Source organism: Canis lupus, chromosome 10, assembly GCF_011100685.1.
Source record: "Canis lupus familiaris isolate Mischka breed German Shepherd chromosome 10, alternate assembly UU_Cfam_GSD_1.0, whole genome shotgun sequence".
Classification (NCBI taxonomy): Eukaryota; Metazoa; Chordata; class Mammalia; order Carnivora; family Canidae; genus Canis; species Canis lupus.
Window position 1 is genome coordinate 51,534,554 of NC_049231.1, and position 24,180 is coordinate 51,558,733.

Consider the following 24,180-nt stretch of genomic DNA (forward strand, 5'->3'; position numbering starts at 1 on the left):
GGGCTATTGTTCTATTTTCAAGTTCACTGATTCTTTCCTTTGTCCTCTCCATTCTGTTGCTGAGCCTTGTATTAGTTTCCTAGGGCTGCCATAACAGACTACTATGAACTGAGAAACTTAAAATAACAGAAATGTATTGTCTTGATTTGAAGTTTGGCCAGAAGTTTGAAATTAGGATGTTGACACAGCCATACTCCCTCTGAAACCCGCAAGGGAGAATTTCTTCCTTGCTTTTTCTAGCTTCTGGTGTTTGTTGGCAATTTTTGGTGCTCCAATCTCTGCTTCTGTTGTCACACAGCCACCTTCTTTCTGTGTGTCTTTGTCCTTCCCTTAAAAGGATATCTTCTAAAAGGATCTTAACTAATTCCATCTTCAATGACTCTATTTCCAAATAAGGTCACATTCTGAGGTACTTGGGTTTGGACTTCAACATACCTTTTTGAAAGATACAATTCAACCCATTATAAGCCCATCTGTAGAATTTTTAAATTTTAGTTATTCTATTTTTTTATATGTTAATTGTCACTTTATTGTAGAGGAAAAACTATCCTGTAATATTTGTTAAATAACAATACTTCCTGATAAAAAATCATTCTTCAGGGTTTTCAAGCCTTACCATCTCATCAGACATAGTGAGCTATCCCTCACCCTTGTAATAAGCTTCATTAATATTGGCATAAACCACAGGAAAACCCAAAGATTTCCTAAACGGCTTCCCAATTTCTACATAGATGTCCTTAATAATTCCAAAGGTAAACAATAAGCAGATTGGTGGAGAAATTAGAAGGATAGTTTAGAGGGGAAAAAATATTAACACAACTGGTGAATCGAGAACAAAGGTCATAGATAAGTGTTCATTATACCATTCTTTCAACTTAATTTTTTCATTGCAGATAGACTGAAGAGTTGCTTAGCATGATCATGCCATTTTCCACACTTGCCTAAAAAGTAGAGCCAACTATTTCCTTTTAAACCAGAAACAGAAAAATTAGTTCTCCCCCAGATGATACCCACTTTCAATTCTGTCTAAAAGGCTAACAGAGTTTTCTGGAAAGTTTAAATTAAGAGGCTACAGTACATTGGTATGGTTTTATAGTTCTTGGGAGGTGTTTGAGTCAAATTTTCATCAAAGGTCTCTGATGGTCACTGCTCTGTCCACAACAGTCATGTGGCTGCAGCTACAGAAGAGAGGTGGGTCCTTGCTGTGTGGATGAAATGCTTTCTGGCGACAGGAAGAAATCTCTTCAGTCCATGGTCAGTTAATTTAAAGAATCCAGTTTCCTGGAACTTGTGGGGGGCGGGGCGGGGGGGGCAAACAATGGCTATTGATTCCAGCCACATCATCTGGTAGGAGCACTGAGTGTGTAGGTCAACACTGGAAAGGAAGGCAGTCTGTGTGGGATGAGTATGGATCCAGTCCAGTGTGATGAGACCCTGCTGATCCTGTAGAGGAAGCTCTTCTTCATTCTCAGTGTGGCAATAATCAGACCTGGCACTTTGCTTGGGGATGAGAACATGGGTAATGGTCAATTCATTCCTCATCAGTTTTCCACGGAGAATTCCACATGTCTCTACTCCTCGGGCTGTGTTGGCACTGGCTAGCTGGAGAAACTGTGGACAGAGCCTCTCAGGTACCACCACATGGCGCAGTCCATCGATGGCAGGAGTACTTTCTGAGTTGCTCAATGCTCCAGGTTTCAAGGACCTGGCTACCACAGGTGGCTTGGCAGGCCTTACAGCGGTATTACAGTCTGCAGGCTGTGCAGATGCGACAGGTGCTGGGGGGAATATGTCCGGGGAGGGCTTCCAAGTCCGGCACCAGAGGCCCACCTAGGCCAGGGTCCACCTTCCCAAACTGCTGCACGATTTTCGGCCGCTCCTTTTCCAGTTCCTGGTTCTGGATCATCTCCTCAAAGGCATGGAACTGCTCCTGTTCCAGCTGCTGCTGCTTCTGCTGCCACCCTCTGCCGTTCCCTCTCCAGCTGCTGCTGGATGGCCACATTCCGGGCAAGTTCGTCCGCTTCCCTCTTCTTTTCTTCATTATGTTCTTTGGTATATCGTTTTAATAGCTCTTCCTTCAGCTCTGCTGCTTTGGGAAATGCAATTTCCCTTAACTTCCTTACTGTGTCTTTCTTCTCAAGAATGATAGCCGATTTGCAATCTCGATGCTTTGGGAGCTTCTCAATAAAGAGCGTGATATACTTGTTATAGAGGATGAAGGCATGTTCAATGTGGCCTTCCTCACAGTAAATGGATGCCATTCGGGTAATCTCAACTCCAGAGTGGAAGTACCATCGGGGTGGAATGTCTTCATTTATCTCCACTGTGCTACCCATCTGGGACGGGCTCTCACCCGGTCTTCGGGCGGAAGGCTCACATCTCCATGGTCAGACATCAGGACCATGAAGTTCTGTCCCCATGGACGACACTCCGAGCTTCTGGAAACGTCACTAGTTATTCTATTATTTGGTCATAAAATTTCCGTTTGGTTCTTCTTTATGTCATCTAATTCTTTGTGGAGACTTATTCTAGGTTTTCACTTGTGAATTTGAATTTCATTTCATTAAAGTGCTATTAAATTGCTTGCTTAATTGTTCATCAAAGCGGTGTTAGGAAGACTGCTTTAAAATCCTTGTCAGAGAATTCCAACACCGTACTCATCTCTATGTTAGTGTCTACTGTCTTTTTTTTTTTTTTTAAGTTTTTGTTTGTTTGTTTGAAAGCGAGAATGAGAAAGAGAGAGAGAGAGAGAGAGAGAGAGAGAGAGAGACTGCGCACATGTGTACAAGTCCGGGGAGGGGGAGAGGGAGAGGGAGAGGGAGAGGCAGACTCCCCACTGACGAGGGAACCCTACCATGGGGCTCAATCTCAGGACCCTGGAATCATGACCTGAGCCTAAGGCAGACACTTAACTCGGGGGTCCCCTCTCACTCAAGTTGAGACTTTTCTGGTTCTTGGTATGACAGATGATTTTCAATTGCTTGCAGGACATTTTGGTTATTATGAGACTGGATCTTACTTAAACCTGTTTTGCCAGGTCTCCTGTGACACTGAGTCAGTGGGGGAGGTTGAGAGTGGCATGTTGCTATTGCTGAGTGGAGGGGGAAGGCATATTCTTCACTCAGCCTCTGTTGACAACCCAGGGAGGGAGGAGCTCTCATTACTCTTGGGTGGGGAGAAGTTCAGGCTCCCCACTAGGCTTCCACTGATGTCACCCAGGCTGAGACAGGGAGTGGTGCCTTGTTGCTCCCTCTCACACTGCCTCTGCTGGTACTGCAAGGGCAGGTCTCACTATTGCCAGCAGGAATCAAAGTTTTGGCCTTCTCTGACACAACCCTGCTGAGTGGAAGGGATGTCTCCATAAAGCTGAGTGGAGTGCAAGTCCAAGTGTCCCATGTGGTCTCCAGTGACATCGTGGGCATGGCTGTACTTCATGACATGTAGGCAAGACTGGAAGCCTAAACTCCCAAATATGCCTTTTCTGACAGGTGGGGGTTGGAGCCTATCTTTTCAATGTGTTTGGCTGCAGTAGAGTAGTTGTTGTTTAAGAATTTTCTGTCTTGGTACCCCTTTCCTGGTCCTTTGGCTAGAAAGAGAAGGCTTTCATTCATTTTTGTCTGTGACAGGTGGTGTTTCTGGGTTGCAAACTTCACCAGCACCCAGTTTGGGATACATGAGGCAAAAAGAAAACCAGGGAGTTCACTTTCACTGCTGTGCCATTCTTTGGGTCCCTAACTGAGCAATTCTCTCCACCCTTCAGGGTCTTCTTATGTTTGCTTTATATATAATATTTAGATTTTTTTTGGCTATATTTAGATGAAAGAATAGGAAGAAGTGTGTCTACTCCATGTTTTCCCTGCCTCTCCTGATATTTGAAGCACCTAAGAAAACAATCTAGAATATTCAAGATGCTGCCATTTACCTCTTATAAAATGAGACAAATTAGGTAAGAAGAAAAGTATAGTTATTCTGGAAACAAAGCTAGTTTGTTCTCTCCAAATCATTGCTTTAAGTTTAGTTTTATTGGTCTTTACTTCTATCTTCTCTAAGTAGAGATTTAGGTTGGAAAATTAACTGGAGCCAATGGACATTATCCTTGCTAATATTTCATGTTCATGTATGATTATACACATTGTGATTTAAAGAATTAAAATGGAATCATTTGTTAGCTAGGAAATTACTGAATCCTTATCAGACCCTGATGAGAATGTTGAGAAAGTAGCCATGGGGAAAATTGTCTTTGAAGTCATCCTCCACACTTTCAGTGAGTTAATTACAATCACTAATTTTCATACATACACAGTGTATACATCTCTTTAATATTAAAACATTTTGAAAGAGGCAGTAATGTGATCATTAAGAGTGTTCCACTGTGTGATACAATCACCAGTTGGCCATAGCATTGTGGCACAGTCATTTTTTTTTATAAATTTTTTTTTTTTTAAATTTATGATAGTCACACACAGAGAGAGAGAGAGAGGCAGAGACACAGGCAGAGGGAGAAGCAGGCTCCATGCACCGGTAGCCCGACGTGGGATTCGATCCCGGGTCTCCAGGATCACGCCTTGGGCCAAAGGCAGGCGCCAAACCGCTGCGCCACCCAGGGATCCTGTGGCACAGTCATTTTAACTGAAATCCTGTTGGGGTGGGGAGGGGGAATTCATCATGGTGAAGCAATATCTGATGTTCAAATAATGTAAATTGATTTTGGATTACAAAATAGAAAATGTTACAAAAGTACAGAATGTAAATAAATCAGAACTATCAACATTGTAACCATTTCAAAGTTACAAGGTGAGGCAGAGATTATCTGGATTTTCATTTCCTGGAAGATGTGAAGGGTGAAACAGGCAGAGAAATGCAATACTGCTGAGCTTAGTGCACTGGTTGCAAAATGTTCAGAAACTAATTATGAATATTTGCTGCCTTAAGCCATCTGTTCATAGACTAACTTGTATTTTTCCTTACTGATTAAATATATTATTTAGAGTCTATACAGTTATTGAAATGTCCTGTATTTGACTGTAAAATTTAATATGTAAAAGATAATGGTCTGTCTCTAAAACACCTTTTTTAAAAAAAAAAAAAAATTCTCATTCAGAGAAAGGACTTCATAGATCTGGGCTTTTCTCACAATAAGCAAAGTGAAATTGTTTTGTTAGCCTTGTAATAGTATCACTGAGACCTCCAGGCAAAAATAATGAGAATATACAGAATACAAAGAAATTAATCCAATTATTAGATTTGTTAAATGTTGCAAAACTGGTGTTAGTTATAAATGACATATATATTATAGTCTGTAAACAAAGCAGAGGAAAATGAAAATCTGATGCTCTGAATTGTGATGGGCAGCTAGGGAAGAGCTTTGTGTTTTGCCTCAGGTGTAATTTCAAAGAACTGAGTGTTCAAAGAAGGACTAAAGCTCAGCATATCTTTTTTATTTTCTATTTACTAACATAAAAAATAGTCACTGAAAATTGCCTCACTGAAGCTTTGGGATCTTAAAATTTCAATTTGGGCATCAAAAGTGTTTTGTGTATGCAACACACTTCCTGATGGGTTTGAAAATTGACAAAAGAATCACGACCATCACATAACTATAAGAGTTTGCTTGTTTGATGATAACCTGGGGTCAATGCCATCAAATATCAGTCTATAAAGATTCTTTTACATACTTTCCAAATGCTCTTGTGATTGATGAGGGTTTTCAAAAAACTTTAAATGCTGAGATTACAATGAGGGAAAACTAAACCTTCACTAGTCACAATCCAATCAGACAATGGGCCTTGTGTTAGTTATCTCATGCTGTGTAACAAATTATCCCCAAATTTAACTGCTTAAAATGGCATGTATTTATTATCTTACACAATTTCTCAGGGTTGAAAATCATGAGATGCCTAGAAGATGATTGTAGTTCAAAGTCTCTTAAAGGGATGCAGCTGAACTGTCAGTCAGGGCTGCATAATCTGACCACTCAAATGGGGAAAGATCAATTTCCAAGTTTACTCATGTGATTTGTCTACAGGCTTCTGATCTTTGCTAGCTATGGGCCAGTCTCAGTTCCTTGTCACACAGGCCCCTCCACAGGCTACCTGTGTGTCCTCACAACATGACATCTATTTTCTTCCAAAGAGAGTGATCTGAAGGAATCTCAGGGATGGAAGCCACAGTCATTTTTAACCTCATCTCAGAAATGACACAACATCACTTCTTTTTTATTTTATTGGCCACCCAGACAAACCATGGCACAACGTGGGAGGAGACAACACGAAATTGTGAATGCCGGGAGGTAAGGTTCATGGTTTATTGATTGTTTATTATTGGGAAATTTTTTATTATTGGGAAAAAATTACATTGGAGTCTACTAGTGACCATCCAGATGGACCACAGGGGCAAATGGAAAATTGCTGACATTTCTTCTCCAAAGTTACATAACCTTTCTGTGATCTGAGTCTACTAAGTATACTAAGTATTAATAATTCAACTCTTAGTCATAGTTTTTTATGGGGACTAAAGGGCAAATTTAATTTCAAAAATGTATGATCTACAGTATAGCCTTGAGAAGGGTAAAATATAGGAGGAAGTAATATAAAACAATATGCTGTTCGGTGACTACCTACCAATCATATGCATGTAAAAATAAGGTCTTAAAACTTGACTATGAAAAGTTGGAAAACAAGAGACCTTTCAGCTTTCTTATTTCTCAGCTTGAGTATTTAATTGGATTTATAATATCAGTAGGAATCAATGACTGCTTTTAGCTTTTCTATTTTGGGTGACAGATAAGTCACTTTGAATATTTCTGGTAGTCAATTGCCAGGTAGAGATACAATCATTAAAAATTACTATATAAAATTCTTGACTTTTTGTAAAGGAGATTTCAGATAGTTTTTAATTTCAGAAAGTCTTCTAAAAAGCTTCATATAAATCAGGTGCTTGAAACTCACAAATTCTAAGTTACCTGACCCAGGCAAAGCAAATACAGAGTGGTAGGGCATAAATAGCTGTACTGAATTTATACATACAAATAAATAAACAGCCAATTTAAAATCTAATATGCTTTTTAAATCATTAAATAACCTAGCCATCTGGTTAAGTCAGGACCTACCTGCAGAATAGAAAGGCTATAGATAAGATAGAGTTGTGGCAATAGATAACTTTTTCTTAAGACTCCACATTATCTATGCTTAGATTTACCTTCAGCCCTAGTCAAGGTGTGCTCCTAGATGCTCACGCTTTCCGGGGGGAGGAAGGGAATTATTGTAGGTCGAGAGATGGTGATTTTCTCCCTGGAGGGGAAAAGGAGCCTGGGCAGTATTGGGGTGCTGACTTTACTTAACAGCCGTTCTCCACCTAAGCTGCCTAATAGAATCAGAGTCTCTGGAGTGAGACTCAGGTGCCAAATGTTGATTACACTCTCCAGGTGACTTCACGGTGCAGCCAAAGCTGAGAATCTTTGTCTTGGGACGGTGACCCTCAGAATCATCTGGAAGGGCATGTTAAAATTCCAGAACCCTGGGCCCCATCGTAGGAGGGTAGGGTAGGTCTGGGGTGGGGCCCAATAGTTTGCATTCCTAACGGGTTCCCAGATGATGCGGATGTTGCCGTCCTACACTTTGAGAATCAATCTTAGAAGAGTTGGGCTCTTGAATCTGTACCGGAGTCCGGCTGTGCGTGGGGCGCAGGCCGAGGGGTGAACATCGGTGCAAGGAGAGGGCGGAGGCCCCTGGTCTCCCCACTTCCCTGGCCCGACCCCCTTCCGAGCCGCAGGTGAACAGGGGGCCACCACTGCATCGCGTCTCCCCTGTTAGTCTTTATTTTACAGACTGAGAAACAAAGGATTTTTCAGGGGTCAGTGGACCGGCCCAAAACCGTTTAGATCGCACTTGACTGCAGTGTAGCCAGCTTTTTTTTTAAACAACAACAACAACAAACTATTTATTTATTTCCGAGAGCCACAGGCGGAGGGAGAAGCAGGCTCCCCGCAGGGTACTGGATTCCAGCGCCCCGGGATCCCCGCCTGAGCTCAGCGGACGCCCAGCCCCGAACCACAGGTGCCCCCGGCGGGCTTCTGCGCTCCCGCAGACCTACCCGCCCACTAGCCCCTCCCTCCTCCCCGGCCCCGCCCCCAGCGTCCTGCGTAAGCACGCAGGCAACGTGCACGGCCGTCTTCAAAGCGGACGGCGAGGGCGGCGAGGGCGGCGAGGGCGGCGAGGGCGCCTCGGGGCGGCCCCGCGTGCTGCGCAGGCGCGAGGGGGCAGGCGGCAGAGCGGCCATCATGGCCTTCGTCAACCCTGTGGTAAGGAGGGCCAAGCTGGACTCTAGGCCTGGGCTCTGTGTAGAGGGAGAGCGGGCCCGGGGGCACGGCAGCCCCGCGCTGTACGCGCTGTACCCCTCGGGGCCCCTCACGGACGTTCAGGGAGCCCTCTCCCCGAGCGGCCCCGCTGTCGCCATCCGCCGTGGAGGAAGCGGAAGGGGACCAGTAGCTCCGCCGGAAGTGGGGCCTGGGCGCCCTGGGGGCACGGAGCCGCCGCGGCCCCCGGCCTCCCCGCGCAGGCGCCTGCGGGGTTAGAGCTGGGCCCACGCCCACTCCCCGCCTTCCTGTGCGTTCAGGAAATCCCCGAGTTCACTTGTAGCCTAATTTGTAATCCCTAATGTTGGTATATGGCCATTGTTGAGTTGGGTTGAAATAACCAGTAATCTGGTATTTCGTGTTACCCCACGCATATTTTTCCCCCCTGTTTCCCCATCCTGACGCCTTAGGTGAGCGATGGGAATGAAAGGCAAACCTCGTACTTACCTCCTTACCCCTAAGGGGCCCCGCTACCTCCCGCTGAGGACTGACGGGCCGAGTGGCACCTGGGAAATGCCCTATCAATGTTCAGAAGCCGAATTCAAGAGAAACAACCAGGATCCGCATTTGTTTTCAGCTCACCTGAGCGAACTTCACATTTGGTGAAAGGCAGCGAGGTTGGACCGGAGCTGTCAGGTTACGGGCTCCGTGTGCACGTAGACAGCAGCATAAAAGGGTCCAGTTTTCAGAGACGTGTTACTATTTCCGTGTGTATCCGTCGTTTTTTTTTTTTTTTTTTTTTTTTTTTTTTTTAACGTTAATGTGTTTTAAGATCTGTAAAATACTCGGGCTTGACCATAAGCTTACCGTGTGTTCACCACCGTTTTATGTGATGGTGAGCTCTGAGCAGGGTGTGTGTGTGTTTTCTTTTAAATAGAGAAGAGATTAAGATGGATCTCCTGGACTGCACGTAGTTTTGGTTAACAGTAAAGGCAGAGAACATAAAGCCTTTGACTTTAGTTCCAGAAGAGAAAGTATGTTCAGTACCTGTTTTGCTTTTTTTTGAAAAGGTGTGTTGTGATGGGTTATTTTTTTGACAGCTGTTCTTATACTCTTGAGGGTGGAGCTTTTTCCCCCTTTTTAAAGATTTTATTTATTTATTCATGATGGACAGACAGAGAGAGGCAGAGGGAGAAGCAGGCTCCATGCACGGGGCGGAGCCCGACGTGGGGCTCGATCCCGGGTCTCCAGGATCACGGCCTGGGCTGAAGGTGGTGCTAAACCGCTGAGCCACCCGGGGACTTCCCTTGGGTGTGGATCTTAAGGAAGTTTTTAGCCTTAGTAGTAATTTCCTCTCGTTGTAAATGGGATCAAACTGGGAGGAACACTGAAGTATCAATTCCGTATGCCTTGATTAGGGTAAACAGTTCTCAAACTAATCGAGGGCACTTAATGGAAATGCCTGTGAATAACCTGTGACTGATTGGCCTATTCATAAGCTTAGAGGGATTAGTTTTAAACCTGACTACTCTTGTTGTGAGCAGGAGTATTCAGAGTATTTACTGGTCCTAGTGGCCTGGCTAGTTTCTACTAGGAATCCGTTTTGGTGCAAGATGCGCTTTTGTTTGACAGTGGTTCAGGATTTTTTTTTTTTTTTTTGGACTACGTGTATTTTGACAGTGGGATAGGCTTTGGTTACTCTATTGTAAGTACTTTCCCAGTCTTAATTGGCTTGCAATTTATTTGCATATGTGGAAGTAGTATAGTCAACTCTAAAAAAAAAAAAAAAAAAAAAAACAAAAAAACCCAAAAACAAAACACCTAAAAAACTCCTTTGGCCTCTTTGAGGAAAAAAATAAATCGAAGACAAAGTTCATTTCCACCTGCCTTAAATGAATTTCCAATTTTAAAAGGAGGGAGAAGGTTAAATTCTGGCAGAAAAATCAAGTTACATAATTGTAACCTAACATCTTGATGAATTATCTCACATTTATTTGATTGTAGTAAGTCAGCCTTATAGATAGCCTGAGACTGTAGGTCAGAAGCTAACATACAATTTATGGACAGTTAAGACTATACTGGGAGTAGAATGCACTTAGTAAAAATCCTCATGGTGATTTTTCTTTAAACCATATGAAAGTGTACACTGCATGTCTTTTAAGGCTGAATGCACTGAACTTGAGAGTTTAAAATGTTAACAATTGCTTTTTTTGTAGCCTAAACTCTACAGATCTGTAATTGAAGATGTAATTGAAGGAGTGCGGGATCTATTTGCTGAAGAAGGTATAGAAGAACAAGTTTTAAAAGACTTGAAGCAGGTTTGTAGCCATGACAAGTTGCCCTTTTTGTTTTTTCTTCTTTAAAAACTGATAAATTCAGGGATCCCTGGGTGGCGCAGCGGTTTGGCGCCTGCCTTTGGCCCAGGGCGCGATCCTGGAGACCCGGGATCGAATCCCACGTCGGGCTCCCGGTGCACGGAGCCTGCTTCTCCCTCTGCCTGTGTCTCTGAGCCTCTCTCTCTCTCTCTCTGTGACTATCATGAATAAATAAATAAAATCTTTAAAAAAAAAAAAATAAAAAATAAAAACTGATAAATTCAAAAGTCCAGGGCCAGATGGCTTCCCTGGGGAATTTATTCAAACGTTTAAAGAAGAAACAAAAACAAACAAACAAAAAAAAACCTGATAAATTATAGTTTTAGCTTCTTAATTATAGTTTAGTGCTTACCCATTAGTTGTGCCATCAGCAGACATTTTTAAAAAGTTAAAAAAAGACATAAGTATCCTATTCTTTTTTTTTTTTTTTTTTTTTTTTTACAGTGAGTATTTTTTTCTCCACAGCTCTGGGAAACAAAGGTTTTGCAGTCTAAAGCAACAGAAGACTTCTTCAGAAATAGCGTCCATTCACCTGTGTTCACCCTTCAGTTGCCAAACAGCTTGCACCAAACATTGCAGTCATCAACAGGTTGGATACAGCTAGTAAATTAGTACTATTTGGATCTTCAGAACAAATTCTCATTTGGTGGTGGTTTTTGTATTAGGGTAATGTTCTTAAGGTGAGAGGGCTTGGACCTTAAAACCATTACTATTAAATGAACACCAAGTAAACCATCATCCTGTAATTATTGGCAACAAAATAAATTAATTCAAGCTAGCTTTTTAAAATACTGAAGTCCTTAGAGGTGACTAAGTGTTATTTTAGAGGAACAAGTTACATAGCTTGTGGGCTCTTGGGAGTACCCGCTGATTATTTCAGAGAATTTGGGTTGAGTCCAGGGAAAAAGCTAAGAAAAGATAAATGATACTGTGATATCTTTCTAGCCATTATTTCTTCTTTTCTGATTCTTTTTATCTTTTTTTTTTTAATTTTTACTTATTTATGATAGTCACAGAGAGAGAGAGAGAGAGCCAGCGACATAGGTAGAGGGAGAAGCAGGCTCCATGCACCAGGAGCCCGATGTGGGATTCAATCCTGTGTCTCCAGGATCGCGCCCTGGGCCAAAGGCAGGCGCCAAACCGCTGTGCCACCCAGGGATCCCTTCTTTTCTGATTCTTAAAAATTTTTATGCTCTTCTTATGTGTGTGTGTGTGTGTATACACACACACACACACACACACACACGTAGGTTTTATTTGGTTTAGCTGAATTAGATTAATGTCTGCCAGAAGTGAGGGTAGATTTTGGATTAGATTGTCAGTAATAACTAGGTTGTTCGTTGTACACTTGGGAAAATTCACCTTGGTGCATGTCCTTTTCCTTTGAAGAGAAAATAGTAAGAAGACTAGCTTCTTATTTATTACAAAATAAGAGAATTTAAGTGTGGCAGCAGTTAAACTTATAAAATAAGTTAACAACGAATATTGAATTATCAGACATAACTTTCATCTAATGCAATGCTTATAAAGTGTAACTTTGCTTTATTAGAATTAGCCATAGAAATTTTAATTACTAAGTTGACACGTTGAAACATTTTACATTAGTTTCTAGGATTTTGGCTTTGCATTCATTTTTAACTGTTAAGTATTTTATTAGGTCGTCTTGTTTATTTCTCATTTTGAATAACATTCTTTTTTTCTTTATTGAAGAACTTTTAAAGATTTTTTTTTTTTTTAAACCTAGGAATGATTTGGAGGGTAGCCAACATAGATGAATAAAAGACTAGACTGTCTTTTATCAAAAGCTTCTTCTCAGGTTCTTTGTCATTCAAAATTGCAATACTTGATTTTGCCGCAAGATGGTAATATTACCAGTGATTTAAATCACAAAATAGTCTTGCAACTAATGTCTAGCTGGCTTTCACTCTACACCGTTTTCTTTCTTTTCTTTTCTTTTCTTTCTTTTCTTTTTTTTTTTCCACACCGTATTCTTATTCTCTTTCTTGGAAGTTAGAATAATAGAAATAATTACATTTAAACAAGACAATTTTTATTCTCTTCTACATCGTTTATAATGAAAAGGTTTAGGAGGAAGTATATGTATCCTTTAAAAATGCAATACAGGTCTTGTTTTTATCCCTTTTCATTTCTAGATTCCCTACAATAAGATTCTTGAAGTAAATAGCCTCATAAAATTGAAGTACTTCTTAATTATAGCTTCTCATTGTAGGCTTTTAAAAGCCTGATTAAAATAACCTAAACTAACTTACTTCTACAACCTTTTTATCTCTTGATAACAAGTTCAAATTAAATCTACAATGGAGTAAGTCATTTGCCTTTGTTCCATCTTTAAAGCTTTTCGCCCTATCATATATTCTTTGACTGTATTATCCATTTGCTTAACAATTTCCTGTATCTTCAGTTGTCAACTTTTTTTCGGTCTCAGGACCCCTTTACACTCTTAAAAATTGAGGACCTAGAAGAGCTTTCTTTTATGTGCTTTGCAAGTATCTGTTTACAATGTTAGAAATTCAAGCTGAGAAATTTAAAAAATGTTGGTTTATAAATTTAAAAAATTGATTATATGTTAACATAGTAACAAATTTGTTAAAAATAACTTTTCTAGAACAAAAAAATACTTGAGTGGCATTTACTTTACTTTTCTGCAAATCTCTTAATGTCTGGCTTAATACAAGGCAGCTGGATTCTCATCTTTTTAAATTCAATCTGCTGTAACATGGTTTTGGCAAAAGTATATAAAGAAAATCTAGCCTCCCACAGATGTTTAATTGGAAAAGAGTATTTTAATAGCAATTTCAGATAACTTGATACTACACTAAAACTCAACAAGTGGTAGTTTCTGAGACCTTAGCTACAAGGTGGAATCTGAAACTATATCAGTGGACTTTGTGTAATGTTAAAGTTCACTATTGTGTCTTGCATTTTGACTACTTAATCTGTGTGTAAGTTTGTAACATGTTACTGGAAAAATATTGTTTCACTGAGTTACACATTTGACATATTATTCATTATACAAGATTAAAAAATCCTATTAATACCACCACACATTTCATAGAATGGTATTGGAAAGCTATCAAGCTCATGTGGTGGACATAAAATTTAGAAACTAAGATTTTTAGCTGAAAGCTTGAATTTTATCATTGCCAAACAAATACTGTCAGTTTGTTTTCCTCAAAGTGATGGGGACACTTGGTTCATTTTCAAAAAAATGACTGCAGGCAGGGTGCCTGGGTGGCTCAGTGGATGAAGCATCTGCCTTTGGCTCAGGTCACAATCTCAGGTTCCTAGGGTTGAGCCCTCAGTTGTGGGGAGTGTGCTGCTGCTGCTTTTCCCTTTTCCTCTGCCCCCCTGCTCAGTGGGGAGTCTGCAGCTGCTTCTCCCTTTCCCTCTGCCCTCCTCCCCACACTTGTGAGTACTCTCTCACAAATAAAATCTTAAGACAGAATGACTGCCAAATATCCATGTCTGAATAACCATAGTTTGTGTCACTTACTCTTTCAAGTAAAAATAGTGTTGCTTAGAAAAGGCTAGATCAGCTCTCAACTTAAAAAAGAACATCAGTGCTTTCCGTGTACTTCCTGGTAAATCTGTATGCTACAGAAATGCTTTGTGTTCTGCCCATTTCATCCCACAGAATATTAAAGTATTCTTGAAGGTTGAAATTTCATAAAAATAATTCTTTATGGTTACATCCAGGAACAACTTTAGTGAGACAGTTTTATTGTTGCTGTTGTTTTTTCTTTTTTATTGTAAGTGGCAGTGGAGAAACAAATACAGTGGCTACTAGTCAGGTTTGGTACTACTGCCTTAATTCATGCTAAAATGGCTTCACTTTTTAAAAAAAATTTTTCTTTTATGTGAGTTCCACACCTAACATGGAGCCCAATGTAAGGCTTGAACTCATTACCCAGAGATCAGAACCTGAGCTGAGATCAAGAGACAGGTGCTTGGGATGCCTGGGTAGCTCGGTTGGTTGAGCCTCTGACTGCCCCTCCCCCCTGCTTATGCATGCATGTACTCTAAAATTAAATAAATAAATAAAATCTTAAAAAAAAAAAAAGTTGGACACTTAACTGACTGAGCCATCCAGGTTAGCAATGCTTTGTGCTATGGGCGCAAATGTCAAAAAAAGAACCAAAAAATTTAGTGAAAAATGAAAAAAAAAATTATTGTCTTGGTATTATAAAAATAGTTTGACCTTGTAGATACTACAAGGTCTCGTGGACCCTTCTGGGTTTGCACAGTACAATTTGAGAACTGCTGTTCCATTCTTAGGGTGATTATGTACATTTTATAATCCACTTTAAAAAAAATAATTGTTTTTGAACTTCAGATTCACAACAAATTTAAGAGAAAGGACAGATTTTTCCTATACCTCTTGCCTCCATTTATGCATAGTCTCTTCAGTTACCAACATCCCCCATCAGAGGGGTACGTTTGTTGTGATTAATGAACCTACATTGACACATCATAAACACCCAAAGTCCATAGTGTTTACATTATCACTCTTGGTGTTATTTTAAGTGTTTATGCAAATTTATAATGTTATGTATCTATCATTATAGTTTCATATAGAGTATTTTCATTGTCTTAGGAGTGTTCTGTGTTCCTCCTATTCATCCTTTCCTTCCACACCAACTCAGGGCAACCATTGATACTTTTATTGTCTCCATAGTTTTGCCTTTTCAAGAATGTCATGTAGTTGGAATCATGTAGTATATAGCCTTTTAAAAGTGGTTTATTTCACCTAGTAACATGATGTTAGAATTCCTTCCTATCTTTTCGTGGGGTGATAGCTCATTTCTTAGTTCATAATATTCCATTGTCTGGATGTGCCCCAGTTTATTTAATTGTTCACCCACAGAAACACATCTTGGATGATGCCAAGTTTTGGCAATTAGGAATAAAGCGACTCTGTTGAAGTATATGTATGGATATACGTTTTCAACTCCTTTGGGTAAATACTAAGGAGAGTGACTGCTGCATTGTGTGCTTAGTTTTGTAAGGAACCACCAAATTGTCTTTCAAAGTGATTATACCATTTTACATTCCCATCAGCAATGAGCAAGAGTTCCTGTTGTTCCACATTCTTGCCAACATTTCGTGTTCTCAGTGTTCTGGATTTTGTCTATTCTAATAGGGATGTAATGGTATCCCATTGTTTTAATTTGCATTTCCTTGATGACTTATGATATGAAGCAGCATCTATACTTATTTGCCATCTATCTTCTTTGATGAAGTGTCTTTTTAGGTCTTTGGGCTGTTATGATTGAGTTTTAAGAGTTCTTTATGTATTTTGGATAACAGCCCATTATCAGATATGTCTTTTGCAAACATTTTTTTTTCCAACCTGTGGCTTTTCATATTATCCTATGTCTTTTTCAGAAGTTTTAAATTTTAATAAAGCCCAGCTTATCAGTTATTTCTTTTATGGATTGTGCCTTTGGTGTCATATTTAAAAAGCCATTGTATACTCATGGTCATCTAGATTTTCTATCTTCTAGGAATTCTGTAGTTTTGCATTTTACATTTAGGTCTGATCTATTTTCAGTCCTTTTTTTGGTGAAGGATGTAAAGTCTATGTCTAGTTTCACTTTTTTTTTTTTTTTTTTTTTTGGCATTGCATAGCCAGTTGTTAAAGCGCTATTTGCTGAAGAGATTATCTTTGTGCCATTGTATTGTGTTGGCTTCTTTGTTAAAGATCAGTTGACTATATTATGTGGGTCAGTTTCTTGGCTTTCTCTTCTGTTCCATTGATACATTTGTCTGTTCTTTCACCAGCTAACACTATATTGGTTACTGGAGCTTTCTAGTAAGTCTTGGAGTGGGGTAGTGGCAGTCCTCCAACTTTGTTTTCCTCCTTGAATATCATATTGGCTGTTCTGGGTCTTTTGCCTGTAATCTACTTTTGAGAGAGAAATGGGATTCCATTAATAATAACCTTGGGATAATAGGTGTAAACTAGGACTATCCTGAGGTAAACTGGAACATGGAGTTACTTTGTCTATGATTGTCCTATTCTAGCAGTTAAAATCAGTTTGTGCTATTTGGTTTTCATGTCATACGTTTTTTTTTGTTTTTTTTTTTTTTGACAAAACTATTATCAATCATTGTGGGAGGAAGAAAGGAAAGAATAGGAATTTTGAGAGGTTTGTGATAGCTTTCATCTTTGTGTGTTCAAACTCCTTCAGGTACAAACTATATGTCCAATTGCTCTTGAATTACTTGGTGAAAATTTCAGCAATGCTGTTCTTTTTTTTTTTTTTTTTTTTAAAGATTTAATTTATTTATTCATGAGAGGCACACAGAGAGAGAGAGAGAGAGAGAGAGAGAGAGGCAGAGACACAGGCAGAGGGAGAAGCAGGCTCCATGCAGGGAGCCCGACGTGGAACTCGATCCCGGGACTCCAGGATCAGGCCCTGGGCTGAAGGCGGCGCTAAACCACTGAGCCACCCGGGCTGCCCAGTGCTGTTGGTTCTTGATGTGACTTGAGGTAGAATATTCAGTTTGGTTGTTAGAGATATGCATATGCTCGTGAGTAGTCACAAAGAAGAATATTGACCAGTCTTTGCACCTCTTGAGTCATGTGACTTAGGTATTAAGATTTGGAATGGTTTAAAGCAGGACCAAGAATTGTGAAGTTATTAATTATCTTGATGTATCAAATACTTCTTGGGGGTATAGGAAAAAAATAGATTTGTAAATGTTATTATGTAATATTACCATTTTCTTAATTTATATTTATTAAATTACATTTGTGAGAGTGATTTCTTTCTATATTGTAAAGCCTATTTGTAAAATTTAATATTTCTTGAATATATACATGAGGACAAAAATTCTAACACTTTCAGTTTAAAGACACACATTGAGTTAAAACTTAATTGGTTATTGAAACCATCTTAATATTTTAAAAAGCATGTTTCAGGCACATATAATGGCATATGTAATTTGTGAAAGTATGTAAATGGTGCAGTTAGTATCAATTAACTAGGAGCTACATGAAACTTCACTATAAAACTCTTCAGTGCTTTTATTGTGATGACTATAAAGAAACTCTTAAACTTTCTTATAGCTCTGTTTGATTTATATAAGATTAGAGAATTATCCTTTAGGATTTATTGCAAGGTATTTAAAAGAGGGGGATTGTTGCTATTTTTCCTCAAGAAATTCATTTAATTGCTTCAGACAGTGTGTTAACAGATTTTTGTTTCCTCTCAGGCTATGGCTTCAGCTCTACCAGCTTAAGCCTCGCTCACTTCAGCTAATTAAGACTAATACCATTGTGTTCCTGCCACACCAATTCTTTCTAATTTAGCCTTTCTAAAAGAATGCCTGTTAATAAGCAAAGCCATAGATGAACAGAGGATAAAAATAATTTTCTGCTTCATTAATCATCAATCTAGCTTTGCTTCTGTTGTTTTAATGTGGGAAGAATGGTTAGTTAAAAAAATATATATTTGTTCTTCTGAGTGACTTGTTGTTTATGATGGAGCCATTCTATTGTCAGTAGCAGATCTTTGGGACAATTTACTTTAATGTGGTATGTGAAAAAAGACCATAATAACCATTACATTTAATACATATGTGCTGCATAAACATGCTAAGACATTCTCATTTTTATAGAAGAAAAGGCAAAATGATACTGTAACAGTCAAATTCAGCTATTTAAAATGACCCATGAGGTAAAGTTTAAGTTACGTTGATCAACTGAGGTCTTTCTACTAGAGTTACTATTTGTTCCTTATTCTCACTTTACAATCATTATTAGGTCAACATTTTATCTGTAGCATAGGTAGTATAGAAAATTGGTAGATAATAAAAATTATGTGAGATTGCAACTTTAATGGAAGTTGGGGTGATCTTAAGATGTTGTTCTCTTATATATTTCTTAGTAGTCATAGTTGTTTCATACAAAGACTTGTGGAGAGATGTTCTTCCTCATTTATTCCTAAAATTATGTAGCTGTGGAGGCTTAGTTGGCTAAAGTATTATGAATAATTTTTCATGCAATGAATAAATTGGAAATTCTTTCAGACCTCTAAAATTTAGAACGGTTTATCTTGGGTTACATATTTTTGCTCAATAATAGAGTCTTTTGGAAATGTGCTACTTGAGTAAATACTGCTTTTTTTCTTCTATGAAAAGTTGCAGTGAAGATTTAGTGCAACATTGACTTAATAATAAAAACCTCTCTGGTGTACTTACTTACAATGAAATACTTTATTTTGGTACTTAAAATAGGTTAGTTGTAAAGTCTCTAAAGTTTTTGGGAAAAAATAAAATTAAATTCACTTAGCTTGCTTGCAATTAGGAAGTTTACAATTCACCATGGTCAGACATGTAATGAAAAATGCTTTTTTTAAAAAATAAGCTATTCTTAGCAGTTTTGTTAAACTGGTAAATTGTAATGAATGTATAATGTTTATTTTCTGTATTATTTTCTATTTCTATGTTTTCTGTACAGCATCATTAGTTATTCCTGCTGGTAGACCTCTTCCCAGTTTTACTACAGCAGAACTGGTATGTAGCCTATTTAGGATGTATTTTAAAATAGATGCCTCCCTTTCAGTGATTGGTAGCAGAAGGCCAAGCTTAGATGTAATTCATAATCCCCCAGTTGAGTGAGAAAAGATGTAGAAAGGGCTGGGGAGACAGGAATAACGTCTATAACATACGTGTTGCAAAAATTGAGGAGTTTTGGAATTGACCTTTTCTTTACCAGCTTCCTGCTTCCAGAACAGTTGTTAGCATCTGCCAGTAGTTACACAAGGCTAGGAAGTTTCTGAAGTTAAATACTATGGAGTTTTAACACATGGTATGTTGTATATCAGATAGATCCTAAATGGATGATGTTGATATTTTCTGATTTTTTCCCCCCACCTTGAGACACATAATAGTTCTTCTTTTTATTTAAGTTTGCTCATTTTTAAAATCTTTGTAGAGATTTAGAGTATATGTTTCTCCCAGAAGATTTGGGGCAGAAAATAAAATTATAACTTGTATATAGAAAATTGAGTAGTTTTTAGGCAGGTTAAAATAGCACTTTTTCTCTTTTACTTTTCTTTCTTTTTTTTTTTTTTTTTTTTTAAAGATTTATTTATTTATTCATTCAGAGAGAGGCAGAGACACAGGCAGAGGGAGAAGTAGGCTCCATGCAGGAAGCCTGACGTGGGACTCGATCCTGGATCTCCAGGATGACACCCCGGGCTGCAGGCGGCGCTAAACCACTGCACCACTGGGGCTGCCCCTCTTTTACTTTTCTTTAATGGCATATGGTCCACTGTTTTTCATCTTCTTTAAGACCACTTTCTGGGGCAAAAGGTTTGGTAGGCTATTAATTCCCGTTTCATTAAAAACAAAACCACACCCTTTACCAGGATTTTTGGAAAGAATCTGATAGGAGATTTTGCTGCTTTTGATAGGAGACCACTGAAAAATATCTCTGCCTTTGAAATTCGTGGAACTGCTTTTTCTCCTGATTAAGGAAATAATATACTTCTAATTAGTAAAGACAAATTTATAAAGTAAAAAGTGAAGGAGCCCTGTAGTATTGTACCCCAAAGATAACTGTTATAACTGTTCGATGTGTATCTATCTAGCATTCTTTCATGAAAGTTACATTAATTTTTTGGGTAAAAGTAGGCTCATTCTCTGTACTGGTTCTATAATACTTTTTTAACTTAGTAATATAGATAAATCCTTTTCACTGCCAGTTAAATATTGATTAACCTTAGTGGCTGTATCACAGTTTCATTAACTGATCTTTTATTAATGGACATTTAAATTATTTTTAATTTTTCTTCTGATATAACACTCCTTTGATTATACTTGTAGATATATTTTTCTGTATTTGTATGATACTCAGGTAATGAGGATAAATTTCTAGAAGTTGAATTTCTGGGTCTAAGATTATGCATGTTTTCTTTTCTCTCTCTGTTTTTTTTTAAAGATTTCATTTATTTATTCATGAGAGACATAGAGAGGCAGAGACACAGGCAGAGGGAGACACAGGCTCCATGCAGGGAGCCCGATGCAGGACTCGATCCCAGGTCTCTAGGATCACGCCCTGGGCCGAAGACGGTGCTAAACTGCTGAGCCACTGAGGCTGCCCAATGCATGTTTTCAATTATGTTATATACTGCAAAATTGCCCTCCAAAAGTATGGTAACATACATACTTATATGTATGTGGTTGTGGTTTGAGAAAACTGATTTTTATCGTGTTCTTACCAACACTAGGTATTGCTAATCAATTTTATGAATTTTTGCAGGTCTGGTAGGCAGAAGCTTTTTTGTCTTTTGATTTAGCATTTTAAAAAAATGGAAAACTCTGAGGTTTAATTATTCTGAAATAAAAATTGCACACTATTGTATTATCTAATTCAAAGTACCATTAGTGATCAGCCTCCAGACTAGCGGACCTCTATAAGCAGCTTTTCTTGTATCTGACATTTTTGAGAATCGTGGACTCAGACAAAGCTATGTAGTGGGCAAGTTATATGAGTCAGTGCTCATACCCTTTACTAAGACTTTACTGGTTTCATTGCTAACAGCTGTAGAACAGAATTCTTTTTATCTTTAATGAGATGATGATCTAAATTAAATATGGAAAAGCTGTGTTACTCAAAGAACTTAGCTCCAGTGTTAAATATTGTCCAACCATTTTCCTGTGGTCTGAATCAGATTTTTTTTTTTCTCATGAGAGGAGGAAAAAATAAGGAAAGCCCTTTTCTAACTTTCTGATTAAATTTCTCATATCTAGGGTACCTCAAGCTCTAGTGCAAGCTTCACTCTTTCTGGATATCCTATTCATGTGCCAGCAGGTGTGACACTGCAGACTGCATCTGGTAAGAGTATAGGCCCCAAATAATTTTTTTTTTTTTTAACATTGGTACTGACTGCTGGGTGTTAATTCTCATGATTTTTAATAAACTTTTATATCAGAAGTTATTGAAGTTACAGGAACTTTTAATAGAACTTATTTTACAAACAATAATGTATGGTGGTTATTATTGTTGTGGAGGCAACCTACCATAGAAGATAACATACTAGGTCTGTCCTGTAACTTACTCCCATTTCTCTTTCCCAAATTGTATAAGTTGCTCTATGTATGTTAATTCAAATCAGTGATCTAAATTTTGACAAACACAAAATAACATATCTGTGTCCCTGCTAGTTCTGAACAAGAAAAACTAAAGACTATGTTGATCAACCTTTTTCTCCTTTCTTAATAGAGATTGCATAATAGAAAGAATATCCAAAAAGTTTGGAGATGAACCAATTCTGCTTTTCAGAGTACTATTTGAAAGAGATCATAACTATTTTTTAGGTTTTTGCAAAGTATAAAGCACCTAACTCAGTGCTTTAAAAAATAATTTTTTTCCTCCTTTATTTTAGTGTTATTTTAAAGGAGAAAAGGGGGAGATTTGATAACTTTTGAAATTACTAAACTCTTTTTGGATAGCATTATCTTATAGTAGTTACATGGTATCTTAGATTTTCTTTCTAAAGATTTTATTTATTTATTCATGAGAGACACAGAGAGGCAGAGACATTGGTAGAGGGAGAGACAGGCTCCCCACTGGGAGCCCGATATAAGACTCTGTCCCAGGACCCTAGGATCATTCCTTGAGCCAAAGGTAGACACTCAGCCCCTGAGCCACCCAGGCATCCCAGTATCTTAGATCTTAAATATCTGAAATACATTTTCCATTATTATGTTTGTTAAAATCCCAATTTGGGTTGGTAACATAGTAATTTATCAAACAATGGGATAGGTCCATGGAGTAAATATTGGTGGCCTGTATATATCTCAAAATTGCCATATAAGCAATAGTGAGAAATGGCTAGAGTTCAAGTGAGACTGCTTTGATTGTTAAAAATAGAGTAATACATATTTATTATAGAGAACACAGAAAATATGAAGAATAAAATAAGAACTCATAGAGATATCATTATTAACATATGGATGTATTTGTGGACAGCCTGTTGTGCCTGAAGGTTGGTTTCGTTTCTTTTCTTTTCTTTTCTTTCTTTTCTTCTTTCTTTTAAAGGAAATTAGGTTTCTATCTTACTTACGGTTTTATTTTCTCTTTATTGAGGTCACCTTTATAAAGTCAATGTACCAATTATGGTGACACAGACTTCTGGAAGAGCAAGTATTCTACATCCAATTCAGCAAGTATTTCAGCAGCTGGGGCAGCCTCCAATAATCCAGACCAGTGTTCCACAATTGAACCCATGTTCTCTCCACGCCACAACTGAAAAATCACAGAGAATAGAAACTGTGCTCCAGCAACCCACAATTCTTCATTCTGGGACAGTGGATAGGAAACATTTAGAAAATGCCACCAGTGATATACTTGCACCTCCTGCAAATGAGCGTGAAATCATGTCTGAAGCCTTGTTGAGTCAGCCGGAAAGCTCGCAGTATATCAGTCTTCCAGGTGTTGTGTTTCCTCCACAGGTCTCTCAGACAGATTCCCAAGTGGAGCCCGTGCTCAGTGTTTCAGGCAGCATGACTCAAAATCTGAATGGTAGGCCCTTCTCCACCAGCCAACAGGGGGCCCAGCACCGGCACATGTCTGATACTCAGCTTCATGTTCTTAAAAATAGGATGTTTGGATGTGATTCTATAAAGCAACAAAGAAATACAGAGGAGCCCAGCAACCTACCTGTCTCAGAGAAGGTAGCTCTCTGTTCAAGTTGATGGTATTAGGGGACAGACAGTGACTGGTGATTTGACATCCTGAGGTTTTTGTTTTTTTTTTTTTTTTTTTCTTTTTTTTTAAGCTGTAAGATACTCAGAAGTATAAATATTTTGTTTTTTCCTTTAGAAGATTATTTATTATTATTTTTAATATAACTATAAGTTCTCATAAATGCCCAGCATTTCTAACTTTTAATTTCAGTTAATGAGTTAGAATAGTCTTCAGAGAAAATGGGTTTGTTTTAAAGAATTCCATTTTACCTCTCCCTTACATTGTGAGAATATTTGTTTATATCTAAGTTTAAAAGACTCAGAAATCAATCCTAGTAATTAAGTGAAAATATCAAATTTTCCTAAGCTCCCATAAGAAATTTTCCCTTTTCTTGCCTAGTACTTAATTTCTCCCTGCTTGCTGAAATATGAGTTACTGTCTTTTGGAATTCAAACCACTAAAACATATCTTCCAATTAACTTTGCATATTGAAAATAGGTTCAAATTATTAATTGCCAAGAAATTCATAGTGTAGGCAGACAGTTTCATGGCGAATTTCGGTTGGTAAAATAAAATCTTGTGTTCTTTTTCCTAATGTAAAATACATCGCACAGCTAACTCCATGTATACAGTTTAGTCACATATGACAACTAACAAAAGGTCTGTGTGTCTAGCTAATGGTTAAATGAAGGGTAATGAGTGAAGGAAATGTCAGAAGCTGTTGGACCTGTTTGAGAAAATTTCTGATGTTTGATGAAGCCTTTTCAAAATCTTTTAGCAAGTCTTTTTTA

General features: G+C 38.3%; 1 protein-coding gene and 1 pseudogene across 1 annotated transcript in view; one reads left to right on the forward strand and one right to left on the reverse strand.

Moving 5' to 3' along the window:
- Nucleotides 1–942: 942 nt before the first annotated feature.
- On the reverse strand, nt 943–2,395 carry LOC100682955 (annotated as a pseudogene).
- Nucleotides 2,396–8,263: 5,868 nt separating this feature from the next.
- The window catches only part of GTF2A1L (general transcription factor IIA subunit 1 like), a 45,120-nt gene continuing 29,203 nt past the window's right edge, over nt 8,264–24,180 (forward strand). The window contains 6 exon segments of the mRNA NM_001204843.1: nt 8,264–8,299; nt 10,510–10,611; nt 11,134–11,257; nt 19,154–19,209; nt 21,451–21,535; nt 22,790–23,376. Coding sequence (NP_001191772.1) covers nt 8,279–8,299; nt 10,510–10,611; nt 11,134–11,257; nt 19,154–19,209; nt 21,451–21,535; nt 22,790–23,376 — 975 coding nt within the window. The 5' untranslated portion in view covers nt 8,264–8,278.